Source organism: Ustilaginoidea virens, chromosome 1, assembly GCF_000687475.1.
Source record: "Ustilaginoidea virens chromosome 1, complete sequence".
NCBI lineage: Eukaryota > Fungi > Ascomycota > Sordariomycetes > Hypocreales > Clavicipitaceae > Ustilaginoidea > Ustilaginoidea virens.
Window position 1 is genome coordinate 5,090,944 of NC_057316.1, and position 15,927 is coordinate 5,106,870.

Here is a 15,927-nt window from a genome sequence, read left to right on the forward strand (position 1 = left end):
TTGATTGACGCCACGACCAAAGAAAGGCCTGTAGCTACCTAGGCTATTCTACATCCAACATCCAGTCATCTTGTCATCCCGGACAGCGACAGCCTGCGTCTTTCGTCGCAGGCCTCGCCAGGCCTGCCGGCCCTCGATATCCAACCCCAACTTGGACCACGCCTGCTCCGGCACGCGTGAAGCTTGCAGCTACACTTTCAGGCACATCATCACCTGTGCCAAATTTGGAATTTGAGAAAGGCAAGCTGCGTCGGCGAGTAAGTCGCTGTGACGGCTTGATGGCCAGGAATAACAACGACGCGACCGACGTCCGTTTGCGCAACATTCCGAGACTCGGCCACCCGAAGGTTGGGATCAACAATGAGGTAGTGGTCGGAATTGGCCTCGGGCCCGAAATACCTGTAGGTGTGCTGGATTCTGCCACCACTCAGGATGTGCTGCGTAATTTCATAATGGCTGCTATTGTCCCTGAACCTCACCCCGTTTCTGCCCGGGGCTAGGTAGATTATGCTGTTTAACTGCGTCTCAAACTGGAGGCGCGGAACGCTGCGATCCCCCGGCAAATCCTCCTGACGGATGATGATTAACCGCGGAAGCGGAAGAACGCATGCATCGCTGTGGTTGGCACGCTCCCGCAGCCGGGGGTTGCGACTGACGCGGAAGATTGTGTCGTCGGTCCCGCAAGCAAGGTCTGCCAGGTTGGCGAGTGCCAGGCAAAGGGTGAGGAAGCTCGTTGCCGAGCGCACTGGTTACAGATGAATCAGTCGGTCAAGTTCTCGGCAACTCGTTGCGCCCAGGACTTGTTTCTGTCGGGCGGGCGGGGGACTCACGACAAGACAGCATCTTGAGCTCTTAAACGCAACAGCGATGGTATACGGGGACGGTTTGATGGCCTTTTTTTTTTTTTTTGCTCTTCTTTCTCCTCTGTCGGGGAGCGCAGCCACGAGACCTTTTATACCGAAGCGCAGGCCCGGACCGGCATCTCCGGCAAATGTCATGTCCAAGATGGGACGTGCCGGTTTTTACCAAGGTTTGCACTTATCCGCTTGTATTAGCCGTGCGCAAAGTTTATCGCTCCCCGGTCCCGAACAACCAGCCGGCTGGACATTCTCGCGTCTCCAAGATGCCGGGGTCCTGAATCAAAGACAGTTTCGAGCATCTGTTCGCCGCCAACTGAAACGCAGCCTGGGCGTCGCGAATCCCTTGTCGGCCCAGGATGCCAGCTTGAGCCGATCCCCCGGTGCTCGCCAACTCGGCTCAAGCACCTCGGAGTGCCCGGGGTCTCCGGGCATTCTGGCCACGGCACATGCAGCGTGCTGGGCCTCTGGTCCTCTGGTCCTCGGGCCGCTCCCAAGCTTTGCAGTATAAAGACGTGCGTGCTGCCCTGCCGTACCGCAAAACCGCCTCTGAAATCCCACCATCACCACCATCGCCACCATCACCACCCTCGCCCCCCTTCTCCCTCCCATCAGCGAAACCCACACTTTCGCCAGGCTGCGACTCCCCCGGCTTGCTTACTCACCTAGCCCAACACTGTCGCCCGCTCTCCTCACGAACCCACCACCAGCCCACGATGCTCTCCTCGACACCCTTGCTAGTGGCTGCTCTGGCGTAAGTTGTCGTCCCGACACACAAACGCCCCGTTGCGAACCAACCAAACACCCACTGACCCGACCCGTTCAACAACAGCGGTGCAGCATTCGGCAAACTCCACACCATCTGCGGTTGCCAGAAGTGGAGCGACGGACCAATGCACAACGACGCCACGATTACTCTTGGTAACTCGGGATGCACTCCGTGGGTGTTTGGTGAGCAATAATGAATTCCTCGCCCTCAACCGGACGGACTCGGCGCAACCGCCAGCCGATATGCTAACTGCGTGAAGCCCCCGTGAATTTCCAAGGCGTTTCCCAAAACAGCGTTTTCCAAGCCACCGGGCCTGTCCGATTCGAGGGCGTCTATGTAAGTCCACTACTCGCCTAACAATCAGTCCAACCTCGGGCTTCTTAGTCTCGGATGCTAATGCGCTGAGCAACTAGCTTCAAGACATTGGGGGCGGCAAGGTCATGGACGGACATACCGTATATAAATACTGCAAGAGAGCTGGTGCAGGGGACTCAGCTTGCTTCGAATGTGGCAGCATCCAGCAAAATGCCAATGGCAAGTTCCAATGCAACTAGGTAGAGGCTGCAGAGGTTTGGTTTTCCCGCAAAGGCCTGGCATGTATGTCCAAGTCGGCCGAGAGGACTGCCACGGGCGGCAATGTGTGCCTGGGCAGCGGAGGATAGGATGCATGGTTTTGCAAGTCGATAGATTGTAGGATGGCTCTTACCCGAATTACGGATTTTTTTCTTTCATTTAACTAGCATTTTTGATTTCCACCTTTTGATTGGAATCACCACGTTGTCGATGCATACATACCACATTGCGTGATTTTATTTCGGGGAACATGACATGTGATAACGTTGCCGGCTAGATGGAATAAGGCGACCGACTGCGGCCATTCATTCCCTCATGACCGCCGCCGGACTGCTGTACTGAAGCACATTGTCCAGTCCATGCCGCGTTTATCATGACCGAGGAATATACCTGACGCGCCAACACTCCCGGCCAAGGTGAAGAGGGCCACGGCAAAGGCAAGCGGCCCTAGTGCTGAGCCTGCGACTTGGTAAGTGGTTGGCAGGGTCTTGAGCGTGTGCGTTTGATTTTAGAAAGGGGGCATCATCCTGTCTTGGCGACTCACCGAAAGCGCGCATCTTTGAGATTTCTGGTCCGGCAAGATGCAGAGACTGTAAAAACGAGGATTGGTTTTGCAGGATCCCGAGGAGGCCACAGCACGAGCTTATAGAGGACCGCGACGTCGATATTAGCACAGTTGGAACTAACCGTATCAAGAGTTGTTCCCCGTTGCATCACATGTTTACACAAGGTAGACTTTACTTCACCACTCAGCATCCTGAATCAAGGCCTAGCTTTTGCCATGTTTCACCAAGATAATGAAAGCGAATAAAAAGGCTATAACATACTAGTATTTTACCCGGAATTACCGGCGAAATCCTGCAAAATGCCTGCCGGCCCCGGCATTCGCACCCTCAGCCTCCTTCCCTGGCCCATTTGGGTTTTCAAGGCAGGCTGATCCTGGCCAGTTCGGGCCAGGGTAATCAACCACGACATCAAACCGGGTTGTTCCGGCGACGGAACCACTTACATCGTCGGTTTAGCGTTCGTCGGTCAAGTCCGACCCGACGAGGTCCAGCATGGCCGACTACGGCGACAACCGCAACGCATGGCAGGCCCGATGGACCAGCTGCCGCCGCAGTCATGCTGAATGCTAAACATCTGAACATGCAAGGAAGGGTTTCTAAGCATGCAATGACCCTAATACTAAAACAGAATATGTCCCTTCGCACATATTCTTCTATAAGCAGTGAACTTCCTTATTTCTACCGCTTTAATCCTTTAAAGTGTACGAGGTAATTACAGGAAATCGCGCACAAGTAGCCGCAGCATATAAGACGGCAGCACATATGACTCAATCCCCAACTACCCTTTTTTCTAACTACTTGCCATCGGCGCCTTCAAAGAGCGGATCCTCCGGCCTGCCAATGCCGTCCATCCCTTAATGCTATCTAGATTTGCAGACGGCAACGCAACCAAGCAACGTCGGTCCGACGCTTATTCCACCCCGACGTGTTGGCGGCGGCCGTGGCATCGGGGCCAGTTCATACCTCGTACCGAATGGGGGTCGGGAGGTATAACATGATCAAGAGTCATGTCTGTTCCCCTATAGATAAAAATAGGCCGGATAATGCTATCTCGCATAATCTCCTGACGGATTTGAGACTTGTCAGAGTTGTCCCTGAAACAATCACCAGTTATGTCTGAGGTCTCCTGAACATTGATATCAACTGGTCGCGCTAGTAATGGATATTTTGCTGAGAGTGTAAAAGTCCATGCCAGCCCGCCACGGCGGCTTCGTGTTCAAATTTTGGAGTCTGCGTGATTATTTACCTTTACATGAACCGTGTGCAAAGGGTATTTCTATTACAGTTTGCAGCACGGACTTTACGTGCCACGACTAACAACTTGATGGCCTGAAATAAAGTCCAAGCTTTCAACCTTTTTGCCATTGAGCAGTCCCTGCGGGATTCCGGCAAAAGGCCGCCATATTGACTGCCTGCCTGCCTTGGCATTCCCGACTCCCTCCCAGTTCTCAGCCTTGACCAACCAACCCCGTGACGTACTGGCAACGGAGACACCGGCAAGCGTTCAGAAGCCCCATCTTCCACGACCCAAACAGTCCATTGTGCCAGCTTGATGCCCCTCCTCCAAGCCCTACCTACTTCACCTCGGCATATGCGTCGAGCGCGTCGTGCAGCCGTGCAAATACACCGCCGTGCCAACCTCTGACCTCGTCCCACTCGGCCCTGGGCAGCGTCTTCTGGGCCATGCGCAGCCAGCCGCCGACGATGAAATCAGCATAGCTGGCCCGCTCACCCAGCGCAAACGGCCCGCCGCCGTCACGCGCAAACAACTCGGCCAGACCGGTCAGCGCGTCCCGAAACGAGTCCATGAGCGGCCTCCGCGCCTCGGCCGCCAAGGCAACGTCGTCCCAGGAGCGGACGCCCGCGCGGCGCGCGAATTTCGCCTTGATCTCCTCGGCCTCCGCCGGGTCGAACAGCATGCCCTGCGCCATCAGCGGAACGTGCATCGTAAAGGCCGCGTCGACGCTCGCGTTGAAGCGGGCGTACTCGGCAAACTCGCCCTTGGCCTGGTGCTCCGAGAGCGGCACCAGGATCGGCGCGCTGGGCGTGAAGCTGTAGTCGAGGGTCTGGGCGGGCAGCAGGTCGCCGGCGCCCGAGTCGGGATACGTGCGCTGCAGGTAGAGGGCAATGTCCAGCGAGTCGCCGACCGTGGCGCCGGTGGTGGCGTCGCGGACGACGGGAAGCGTGTAGAAGTCGCTGCCGTCGGCGAACTGGCGGCACGGCGGCTCGCCCAGTTGTCGGCGGACCTTTTCAATGTCCAGCAATCCCACCCATTGCGTCGAGTACGGGACGGCCTTGAAGTTGAGGGCGAAGCGCGTCTTCCACGGGTTGGGGGCGTAGCACGTCTCCTCGACGGGCGGCGCCTGCGCGATGTCGTAAAAGGTGATGGCTGGACAGTCTGCCGAGGGCTTGGACATGATGTTTGATGGGATCACGCCACTTTTCCAGGCTGGTCGTCGTCGTCGTCGTGTCGTCGAGGCACTTGGCAGGTTGGAGATGGAGATTGAATAAGCAGTTGAGGCCTGGTGAGGCTTGGTGCGGCTAGGTGCTGCAGCTGATGGCCAGCTGGCGGCTGCGGCTGGCCCACTGGTGAGCAATCGGTGACAGCTGACGACATCACTTGTCGGCTGGCTGGCAGACAACACTGACGCTACCCCGCATCGCTGACTAGAACGGTCCCAGCGTCATCCCTCACATCATATTGACTTCCTTTCAGCACAACAATGGTGCCGCACAGGCACTGAGCCGTTCCTCGCCGTTAAGTCAGGTCCATTGCGAAGCGAGATGGCTTGTCGGCGCCGAGCCTCCAAAAGCTGGCGGCCCTCTAGGAACGTTCTTGAACTGGAAGCTCGCGGCTTATATTGTCAGCTTTTGCCATCTCCATCGAGAATGCCAGCAAATGCTCGCCCAACGGACCAACATCGCTCGAGCATATGCGGTTCCTCGCAAAAAGCAACGGCTCTTGTGGAGCAGTGACGAGACGCGAGCGCAGCCGTGACGACTTATGGGCTCCCAGCGATATTCAATGTTTCGGTCTCGAGTCTGGCACGACTAATCGACACGACCCTTGCCTGCGGTGCCGGGAAACATGCGCATCGCGTGGCGAGATAATGAACCCTTTGTGAAATTCCACGTTGCTCGAGACCTTTGCCAAGACGGCCGGAGGAGCAGGGGCTACAGAACATGCAAGCTACTATGTGCGGAGTAGTATGCTCTGTATACTACTACCTACCAGGAATATTCTCCGTGGAGAAGGGCGGGGTTTAACCTTGTATCTAATGTCAAGGATGCTTTGCCGCCGGGACGGAAAGTAGGTACCTAGCCACTTTGTCCTTGAACCTAGAGGTGACATGTCCCGTGGTTGAGAATGAATGAGAGCAAGATTCACTCATATGGGTATGTTTGCGTGCTGTCAAGTTCAATTATACTAAATCTGGAACAATCCCCTTTGCTAATTCGCATATGTATAGATGACAGTCTTTTCTCTTGAAGAGGCCCTCGTTCACAAAGTCGATTAACCCGCAGAACCCGCAAGATGGAGTATATACCCCTGTCGAAACGTCGTTGCGCTTATACCGGCATTCCGTTTTCGCTAGACCTCGGACCGGCTCGTAGCACCCCGCCCTCACAAGCCAGGGATTACAGGAGCATCTGTTGAAAATCGGCAAGAATGCTGGACGGTAATGACCCCACGACTCTCCCGGAAAAGCTTGGTCCCATTTATGGGCAGGCAAGGGCAAGGGTTCCATCTGTAAGCTCAAATGCTACCAACCGCATAAGTCGGCGCCAAGTCGCAGACACCAAGTTCTTGACCTCGGTCTGCTATATCAGTAGCCTGACCGCTAGCCGGCCTTTCCGGTCTTGGGAGAGAACAAGGACTTTAGTCAGTGGCATCAGCCACCCCCGCCCGGGAGCTGCTGAGCGACAGTACGCATATAACATCCAGAGTCAGCCCGCCGGAGAACCAAATCTTGCTAAAAAAAAAAAAAAAAAAAAAAAAAAAAAGAAGAGAAAAGAAAGAAGAACAGATTTTGCATCATCGCCGCAAAGCCCCAGCCAAAAGCGTAACCATGTCGAACACGACTGTCGTTTTCCCAGCCCATCCGGCATTAAAGGGTCTTTTGGAAAGCGCCAAGGCATATCCCAGCTCAGCGGTGGTCGTTGACGACGAATATGGATTCCAAAAGACCTACCCCGAACTGCTGGGTGACCTCTTACAGACACGCTGCATGCTTCTTGAACAGCTGCGCTCGTCGACAAGGAATGGCGGGAACGTGCTGGAAGAAGGCGACCGAAACATTGGCTTTATGGCGCGCAGCGGCTACGAATTCATCGTCGCATGCCTGGCTGTTTGGGCGATAGGCGGCACATGCATGCCCATGGGTGAGTGCCTGCGTACCCAATGTTTGGGAACACTGGACCTGTTTGCAATCTAATGCGAATGCAGACCCCGACATCTCGTCTGAACTGGCTCTCACGCACTTTGAAAAAGGCCAGATACGATGTGTAGTCTCATCCAAGGACTGCTGGCAGAAAGTTGAGGCCATCTGCAATGACGCCCGCAAGCGCAGCGGCACCGCCGAGGCACCAAAGCTCATTGGGGTGTCATGCAGTTCAGCAGCACTGGACTGGTCGCAAACGCATATTCAAATCGACGACGGTCTGCTACCGGACGAGGACGAGGCGTGCATGATTATGGGCACGTCGGGAAGCACGGGCTCGCCCAAACTTGTGCTTCAGGTAAAGCGCGCCTGGTGTCCGCCTCCAGCTGCGGAGCCCCATCAAATCTCGCTCAGCTACAGAGCGTGTCATTGGACGGGCGGAGCGAAAAGTCTGATCGACCCCGTCATATGCGGAAGAAAGGTCTACGTGATGGCCGCGAGGGTCGGAGGACGAGCTCGCGCCGAAGACGTTCTCGAAGCCATCAAGCAGCATGGCATCACTGACGTGCCCTTCTTCGACCCTTTGATGCTCCGACTCATGAAGGACGTGGTGGCTTGCGGCGGGAATAAGCTTTCGGGCGAGGAGCGTCAACGGTGGTCCTCTTACTTTACCAGCCTGCCCATCATCAGATGCAGTGCCGGAGTGGTCGACCAGTCTACAGTGGATTTCTGGAAAGACTTGACCGGGCTCCAGGTTTGGACCTCTTACGGGTCCACTGAACTGACGTGTTTTGTCTTTGACGGACCTCAAACGATTACGGTAAGTCTTGGGACCCCCACCCCCCCCCCCCTTTTTTTTTTTTTTACCCCTCACGGTGGCATCAAGCTAAGTCTCTGCTCTCAAGGGCTGCCTTGGGAAACCAAATCCAGATTGCCAATTGAAGCTTTCAGAAGGCAAATCTGGTGAGATTCTTGTCAAGGTTCCCACTATTTTCAAAGCGTAAGCATCCAAACGGGCCCCCCTTTGATGTCAGTCGGTTCACGGCGCTAAAGGGACGTCTGGCTGCGCAGGTATATTGGCGACGAGGAGGCAACCAAGGCTGCCTTTGACCCAGACGGCTTCTTCAAGACCGGAGACTTTGCCGAGCAGCAGGGTGACAATCTTGTGTATCTGGGGCGGATGAAGACGGATTGTGAGTTTGCCTCCATCCCTGCCTCCGTGGTTTGTGTGTGTGTGTGTGTGTGTGTTGTGTGGACAGCGTACTGACCCGGCTGCTCGCGCAGTGGTATTCACCGGCTCACATAAGTTTTGGACCTTTGGCATCGAAAGTCGCATTCTTGACCTGCCGTACGTTGAAGATGCGTGCGTCTTGGCCATACCCGTCGACGAAACGAAGCAGAGATGCGGCGTTGTTCTTGTCTTCCGCCAGGACTCGGCCTCGCCCGAGCCGGCAAACTTGGCAAAGATTCGGTCCGATCTCTCGGGCAGCGTTGCGGAATTCATGCTGCCCACTCTCGCCAGGGTTCTAGATGGCGCGAGCGAGGTTATACCTCGCACGGCGGCGGGAAAGCCAAGAAAGTGGCATTTGATGAAGGACTACTTTGGCAGCGTCGACGGCAGCGTACCGGTGATTGTGCAGTCGCGGATCGAGGAGTGCCGGTTTCCAGGCCCAGTCGAGTACGTGGAAGTGAAGTAGACGTCGGGTCTTGCGCCTCCATACCAATGGCTACTCTAGGATGCCGTGGCGGCACAGGAAACGCGGAAAAGCACCAAGCACGCTACTGTTGACGTGACCGGGCGAGGATTGCCAAACTGCCCTTGGTAGGACATGCATGGCCTGCATGCAGGCCGGCCTTTTCGTTTCCCCTCTGGTCGCCTGATTGAATGTACAAGATGATTGTACAAGATGGATGCAGTGACTAGATGCCCCGAGACTGGGTCTCTGGTGGTAAAGACAAGGCGTCATCTGACAACGAGTTTCCGTAGAAACTCTTTTTTTTTTTTTCATGTCGTCGATGTATCACACCACGGCTGGGATCCAAAGGGCCGCTTAGAAGCACGGCCCCTTGGATTTATACCTTGGGGATGCTTTTGATTTCGACCTCGAACGCATGGCTCCACGTGCGAATCCGACCCAAGGGCCTGGCCCCTGAGCTGCACTGCGTCACTGACAGTACCGGCAGATAAGGGGCTCCGAAAGCGGTGCGCGGTGCCTTTCCTCGTGACCAAGGTGTAAAACGAGCTGACAGCTATAGAGTTCTCAATGTAACGGCAGCAGCGGGGAATCTTGATGGGTCGGCCTGAGAACCATCGGCAATTTCGTCCTACCGGCTGAAAGTATCACGTTTCCGTCCTCTTACTCGACCACATGATTTCCAACGCTCGAATAAGCATGTATATACCAAGACATGCAAACGAAGCACCTACTTCACATTGCTGCTCTTCCGTGTGCTGCCTCTCAACTGTCGCTCCTGCACGAAGTGTTCGCGTTATAGCATAGAAAACCACCTGCTTGCTCGGCTCCTTCTCGCGCATCAACCCGCAGAACATTCGCAAGACATGATGGAGGCCCTGCACACCATATGCAGCACAACCTAAGGCGAGCCCATGGCTCGACATGCCGTGAGAAGCGAAGCAGCTGCTTGGAGCGAATCAGCGAGGTCAATCGCCTGCGGCAAGCCGGGACGATGTTCGCAATCAGCGATCGGGACCATTATAGAGGCCGGCCCAACGGACCAGAAATGCGAGGAATTCTACGGGTATAAATGGCGATGGAGAGAACTCTGCAGCACCGGGGGTAATGGTAGTCCTTTGTCAGTCTGGCATCTTGCCAACTTTCAACTGCCTTATCTTAACGCCTATATTCCCGAATAAATTAGCGTGACAATATGCATCAACTGACATTTTGACGTACACTATTATCACTGTTTCTGGCCAGTTGCCGAACAGATTAACATTTGGAACTAATTGCCTATCTAAGGTACCTAACCTAACCCTCCTCTACGGAGTATATGGAAGGGCAATTTTAGCGTCTCCACATTCGCTTATGCCGCTTAGCCCGGAGAGTTTCATTCGCTGGCTTGGGCCTCGGCCACTTTTACCCGTCAGCCCGTCATCCTACTGGCGAAATTAGCCGCGCGCATTACCCGTTCCTCCACCGCACAACGCCCTTTCTTTCTGAGCAGATATTCCCTCAAAAGTTTGACGCTTTGCGCCCCAGGAAACTCCCCCTCCCCCCGGCACCCTCGCGTCGCGTCATCTGAATAGCCTCCGTCGACCTACAAAAACCAGCAACAGGTCGGGCGGCTGTAAACATGGACAAGCACCTGCTCGTTGCTTGCTGCAGACAAGCTCCCCGCCGTCTCTCCCAACTGCGGCCATGTTGTCCTCGCCCGCTGCCAAGCTCTGCGCGGTGCTCCTCGCCGGCCTGGCGGGCCTTGCAGACGCGGTCACCGGCAGTGCTTCGGACAATGCTGCCGTCTCCGTCCCCGTCCCCGTCCCCGTCCACGTCCCCGTCCACCAAGACACCGCCTCTCCGGAAGCCCAGATCTTTGCCAATCTCACCTTTGAGGAATTCCAGCTCAAGGTGGATGAGCTGCGACAGGGCAAAGTAAAGAAGCGACTTCCCCATGGGGGGGAGCTCCTTAACTCGGCGGTTGCAAATGATCTACTAGAGGCCCTTCATCACATATGCGGTATGCACATGCTCGAACCCATAGGGTGGCACGCCCTTGAAAGCAGGTGCCTCAGACAAGAAAGCACGGGCGGTTCCCTCCTAAAAACAAGGAGGAGGAGCATAGCCTGCGGTAAGCCGCAGGACAGTCGACTCCAACGTCACGACATTATCAGTACATGCCCACGAGGCCAGATATGCGAAGAATTCCTTGCCTTTAACTGGCGACGAGAAGGCTCTACGTTTACCTATTGCGGATTCGAAGTCCCGGTGGATCATCGAAAATCTGACGGTACTCGTGCCAAGTTTACTGGCGAATGGCACATCGGCCAAAACCCTCTGAACAACATCTATATAAACGAAGAGGGCCAAGGCCATGTAAGTTTTGACTTTTCGGGCCATGATTCATCCGGCTCACGTGTGAGACGCGTGGAGAATGCCAATAGCTGGGCGTGTATGGGATGCTCCCCGGGGGTGCTCAAAATCACGCACTTTGACTCTCCAACCTTTGCTGTTGGGTTTGTCGAAGCTGCATTGTGAGCATTGGTTGGGGGGGCGGGGGGGGGCATCCGTCGGAATGGCAAGATGCTGACAACGGCTCAGAACCTTGGACCGGTCCGAGGTGCGAGTGGGAAAGACGGAAGACGCCAAAAGCTTGGCTCGACATGTCCTGGCAACAAATTCGATGGTCAAGCCGTCCAGGGAGGCTTGACCGTGTTGACGACGGGGGCAGAATAGCTGGCTAGGAGGTACCTATGTACTTATGCTCCTCCGTAGTCCAATTATGGTTTAGTGCTTTCAGCGTTTATGCGCAAGGGGCAGGACGTCTTGCCCAGTTGGGAGCGGACAAGTGGGGCTGGAGTCCCAGGTGGTGCATCGCAGGCAGCTATCGTCACCCAGCTGGCCAGCGTCCTCCTTCATCCATCTTCTGAGCGCTCCGTGATTGGACGCGCGGCGTCTTCAGCCAGCCTCAACCGCCTTAACCTCTGCACGCTATTGTCACTATTGCCAATAACCCGTCCTCATCCTCCCTCGAAGACCTTCCGGGGACCCTCCGGGGCAGCTCGAAGCCATGAAGCCGCCGAGGCCTTTTCAGGCAAAAGGCAGCATATAACGGGTTTGCTCGTCGCCTCGGCCATGCGCAACGATCAATCTTCCCGCCGCTTCCCCCCTTTCTTCGTATTCCCTCTTTCGCCTCTTCCTCCTTTGGGCGTCTAGAAACCTGCCGCGTCATCACCGTCCACCATCATGTCCGACGACTGCCAAGCCTGCAATGCCACCTACGCCCAGGGCAACCTGCGCAAGCGCCTCATCGTCTGCTGCGACGGCACCTCGTACGGCGTGGACAAGGGCACCGCCGACTACGCCAGCAACGTGGGCCGAATCAGCCGCGCCATTTCCCGAGTCGGCGTCGCCAGCGACGGAGAAAAGGTCTCCCAGGTGGTGTATTACCAGTCCGGCGTGGGGACCGGTTCCCTGACGTCCGTCGACCGAGCTCGCCAGGGTGAGTCCTTGGTTTTGCTTTGCCGCTGCGCAGTGACGGTGCAGCGCGTCCGTCTTGTGGGGGTTCCTGTTCGGCCGCGACTGACCGTCTTTGCTTGCAAGGCGCTTTCGGTGCAAGTCTTGCCGAGAACGTGTGCGAGGCATACAACTACCTCGCCAACAACTGGGGGCCCGGCGATGAAATCTTCCTCTTTGGCTTCTCGCGGGGGGCCTACACGGCTCGGTCGCTCGCCGGCTTCATCTGCCAGGTTGGCCTGCTGATGCCCATCCACATGGACCACTTTCACGAGGTCTACAGCGCGTACAAGAACAGGGGCGACGCGGCTTTCCAAGACACCCCGTGGGCGACTGCTCCTCTTGAACCCGGCGAGCTCGGCACCGTGCCGCCGCAAGCTGGCGCGCCGGCCCAAGCCCACGGCAGTCGCAGTCGCAGCCGCCTTGACCATCTTCGCTCCATCGCTCACACGCACGTCAAGATCAAGGTGGTTGGTGTGTGGGACACCGTCGGCAGCCTCAGCGTGGTCAATTGGTTTGGCCAAGCTGGTGATGATGCCCACTTTCACTCTACCAAGCTGAGCCCAAGTACGTCCCATCCTTCGGTTTTTTTCTTGATCCACGTCGTCCTGTTTGTTTCCCGTTGCTGGCCATCAACACGGCTCGGTTAACGCCGTCATTGTTTTTTGTAGAAGTCGAGAATGCCTTCCACGCGTTGGCCCTCGACGAATCCCGAGGCAACTTCCCCCCGACTCTCTGGCATCTCGACTCTACCTGTCTGGGGCCAGACGGCACACCCATGGTCAACCTCAAGCAGTGCTGGTTCCCAGGCTACCACTCCGACGTCGGGGGCCAAAAGGCAGGCGACCTCGACGCCAACAGCATCGACGAAATCACCTTTTCCTGGATGTGCGATCAGCTCCACGGCCTCTTGCAGCTAAGCGGCACCGTCTTGCAGAAATACATCCTCTTCCGCCTCGGCGACACCAACTTTGACCTGAGCAACAAGAAAATCCGCGACCTGGCCGCCTCCTGGACCAAGATCGGCTGGGCCAACGGCAAGCTCAGCGACACCAACTCCTGGACAGCCGGGTGGTGGGTCCCGTCTCTCTTGTCAACCGCCAAGGCTTCCTACAAGCGTGTTCCCGGAGAGACAAAGGCATTCGAAAAAGTCAATGGGACCACCAAGCAGATTCCCTGCCAGAACTTCCGCGAGGAAGTACACCCCAGTGTGTACCATCGGTACAGGGCCAGTGTTGGGTACAAACCTGCCCCGTTTGCCGGGGATGAGTGGACGTACCACGAGTCCAAAGACGGCAAGCCCGCGCAGTGGGTCAAGACTTTGAAGGGTGGCCAGCAGGTTGTCTTGAACGAGTATCTCATTCCGAGGAGCGACAAGATGAAGGCAGGGTACAGGAAGGCGCAGGGATATGACCATTGGGAGGGCAGCCTGGAGCGCACCTTTGCACCCAAGGAGGTGCTCGAAGTGCAAGACCTGTGCTTGAAGGATTAGCAATTTTCTCTTCTTTTCTTTCCTTTCTTTTTCTTTCTTTGCCCCGCATAGGTCGAACGTGGGTTAGGCGTTTGTTAACATCTGGATTTCTACAAAGATTTACGCAACAAAAGAAAGATGCACACATCCTCTCTGAATCTAGGCACCGACTCGTCACGGATGATGGATGGATGAATACAGGGGGCCTGGTGAAAATCTCTGCGCATCAGGGGGCCAGCGCAGGCAAAAAAGAAAAAAACAAAGTGGCTCTCCCGCCGGGAATTGAACCCGGGTCTCAAGCGTGACAAGCTTGCATACTGACCACTATACTACGGAAGATTTTTATCCAGTTGCGAACCCGTTGACGGTCGCTGTAGTGGGTCTGGCGATGGATGTGGCGTAACTAAATTATCTGATATATATCACCAATATTGGAACCGCTGGTCAAACCAGGGGCACCCGACCGATGTGGCCCCACCTTTCCCGGCCACGCGATTAGGTGCATGCACCACCGTTGCAGAGCCGCACCACCACACGTGACCGCGGCACACGACATATATGCCACGTGGTCGGCATCAGCCCCTGGCTGCCCCTTTCCTCTCTTACATAGCAATCATCATAGTAGTACGGAGTACTCCGTATATACATCAACGTGTTACCTGAGATCCCCCGGTACCTCCAGTCTGTACCCCGCACGCCATACGCATAACTGGGTGCCCCTTGGTCGTATTCAAATGAAAATAGTTAGACTTATTCTCTCTGGCCTCTATATTTAGAGGCGTGAAACTTCATGCTTGGATGAGGTTGCTGCTAATATCAGCATCCTACGAGCTATTAATCTGATGACTACGGAACACAATGCTGCTGCTTTTAGCTGCTACAGCACATCTTTACATATCTTAGAGCAGGGGACTCTTCTCAACATGTCGGTGTCCATTTTACCTCACATTCACCTAACTAACCTCGCTCTACATTCTGTCACGATGAGGGTTACAGAAGAAAGAATGAAGAACGTGGTAATATAGCGAGCGCGGGCCACCCGTTGGGTGTAAATCAATGAATACCTCGCAGCGAAGGCACTACGACCACCTTACTTCACCCATGTAATGAATAGCTTCACCGACGTGAACCCTTGATCCTCTTCACAGCCTTCCACTTTGCAACCGTTATTTCAGACACGACTCCTGCTGCTGCCTTCCTCCTTTAGGGGTCCGTCTCTTCACAACGAACCCTTGTTCTCTTGAAGATCTCCGCCCTGCCGAATTATTTCACCCATGATCTTTTCGCTAGGCGCCTCGTCTCCGCTCGCGACTGCCAGGGATGCAAATGTACACACATTCTGCCTGCGTCGAGACAGCCATGCCCTCTATTAACTTGTGTCGAGATGGTCCTTTTCTCCTGTCCGGGCGCCAGGAGGCACAGTTGTTCGGAGGACTTTCCAAACCCAGTACGAAGCATCGTGCCACAGCATCCTGAGCCACCCTGCGAAATCCCGCTTCACAGGACACCACAGAATGGCTCTTTTCCGAGTCCCGTAGCGGCCACGCCAGCCTTTGTACTTTGGCCGTAAATCTTGGGCTCTCAGGCCCATATCAACGTCAGCCTGGTGAGTCTTAAATCGCCCTCGGTTCCCCTGTCCAGAAGCGGAGAAGCACGAGTGCAGGCGGACCTTGGGCATCAGCCTGGGCCGCTGAGCCACACGCTGCAGAACAAGAAACAACTCGCGAAAGGTATCCCTGCCCAGGCGCGGAGGAACTTTGATGAAGACGGACCTTCTACGACAAGAATCATCTCAAGAAACACATCAAAGCCCACGACTCCGACAGCCCTTCGATTTCCCTGCCCCCTTGCAGCAGAGCATAGCCGTCATGAGATGTTTCTGTACGAAACTTCTGCAGAACTTGATGCAAAATCTCACGACCTAAATCATTGGTTCAAGACAGAGCGCCTTGCCCCCTCAGAGGAGAGACTGGCTGCACTCGAGGTGTCACTTCTAAGTCATGCACAACAACTCCACGCTTTCAAGAAGCATGCATCCCACTACGACGCGATCGAAGGGGCCACTGAGGCCATGACTCACAAGAAGCAATGCATTCTTTTTCTAGTATAGGTATGGG

The 15,927-nt window shown here is 55.5% G+C and overlaps 7 protein-coding genes across 7 annotated transcripts; 4 read left to right on the plus strand and 3 right to left on the minus strand.

Annotated features, from left to right (window-relative positions):
- Positions 1-209: 209 nt before the first annotated feature.
- Positions 210-843, minus strand: UV8b_01142 (uncharacterized protein; the record flags this gene model as incomplete). The annotated part of the gene is made up of 2 exons (XM_043138640.1): positions 210-745; positions 831-843. 2 exons carry the CDS (start codon positions 841-843, stop codon positions 210-212), a joined length of 549 nt encoding a protein of 182 aa, XP_042994574.1.
- Positions 844-1,573: 730 nt separating this feature from the next.
- On the plus strand, positions 1,574-2,180 carry UV8b_01143 (uncharacterized protein; the record flags this gene model as incomplete). The annotated part of the gene is made up of 4 exons (XM_043138641.1): positions 1,574-1,611; positions 1,690-1,808; positions 1,886-1,962; positions 2,040-2,180. 4 exons carry the CDS (start codon positions 1,574-1,576, stop codon positions 2,178-2,180), a joined length of 375 nt encoding a protein of 124 aa, XP_042994575.1.
- A 2,159-nt stretch (positions 2,181-4,339) lies between these two features.
- On the minus strand, positions 4,340-5,182 carry UV8b_01144 (uncharacterized protein; the record flags this gene model as incomplete). Its single annotated transcript, XM_043138642.1, has 1 exon — positions 4,340-5,182. One exon carries the CDS (start codon positions 5,180-5,182, stop codon positions 4,340-4,342), a length of 843 nt encoding a protein of 280 aa, XP_042994576.1.
- Positions 5,183-6,835: 1,653 nt separating this feature from the next.
- On the plus strand, positions 6,836-8,844 carry UV8b_01145 (uncharacterized protein; the record flags this gene model as incomplete). The annotated part of the gene is made up of 5 exons (XM_043138643.1): positions 6,836-7,148; positions 7,213-7,967; positions 8,053-8,147; positions 8,219-8,340; positions 8,432-8,844. The coding sequence occupies 5 exons, from the start codon at positions 6,836-6,838 to the stop codon at positions 8,842-8,844; spliced, it is 1,698 nt and encodes a 565-aa protein (XP_042994577.1).
- A 1,683-nt stretch (positions 8,845-10,527) lies between these two features.
- Positions 10,528-11,533, plus strand: UV8b_01146 (uncharacterized protein; the record flags this gene model as incomplete). Its single annotated transcript, XM_043138644.1, has 3 exons — positions 10,528-10,843; positions 11,057-11,357; positions 11,425-11,533. 3 exons carry the CDS (start codon positions 10,528-10,530, stop codon positions 11,531-11,533), a joined length of 726 nt encoding a protein of 241 aa, XP_042994578.1.
- A 536-nt stretch (positions 11,534-12,069) lies between these two features.
- UV8b_01147 (uncharacterized protein) lies at positions 12,070-13,831 on the plus strand (the record flags this gene model as incomplete). Its single annotated transcript, XM_043138645.1, has 3 exons — positions 12,070-12,325; positions 12,427-12,906; positions 13,011-13,831. 3 exons carry the CDS (start codon positions 12,070-12,072, stop codon positions 13,829-13,831), a joined length of 1,557 nt encoding a protein of 518 aa, XP_042994579.1.
- Positions 13,832-15,179: 1,348 nt separating this feature from the next.
- Positions 15,180-15,488, minus strand: UV8b_01148 (uncharacterized protein; the record flags this gene model as incomplete). Its single annotated transcript, XM_043138646.1, has 1 exon — positions 15,180-15,488. One exon carries the CDS (start codon positions 15,486-15,488, stop codon positions 15,180-15,182), a length of 309 nt encoding a protein of 102 aa, XP_042994580.1.
- Positions 15,489-15,927: the final 439 nt, after the last annotated feature.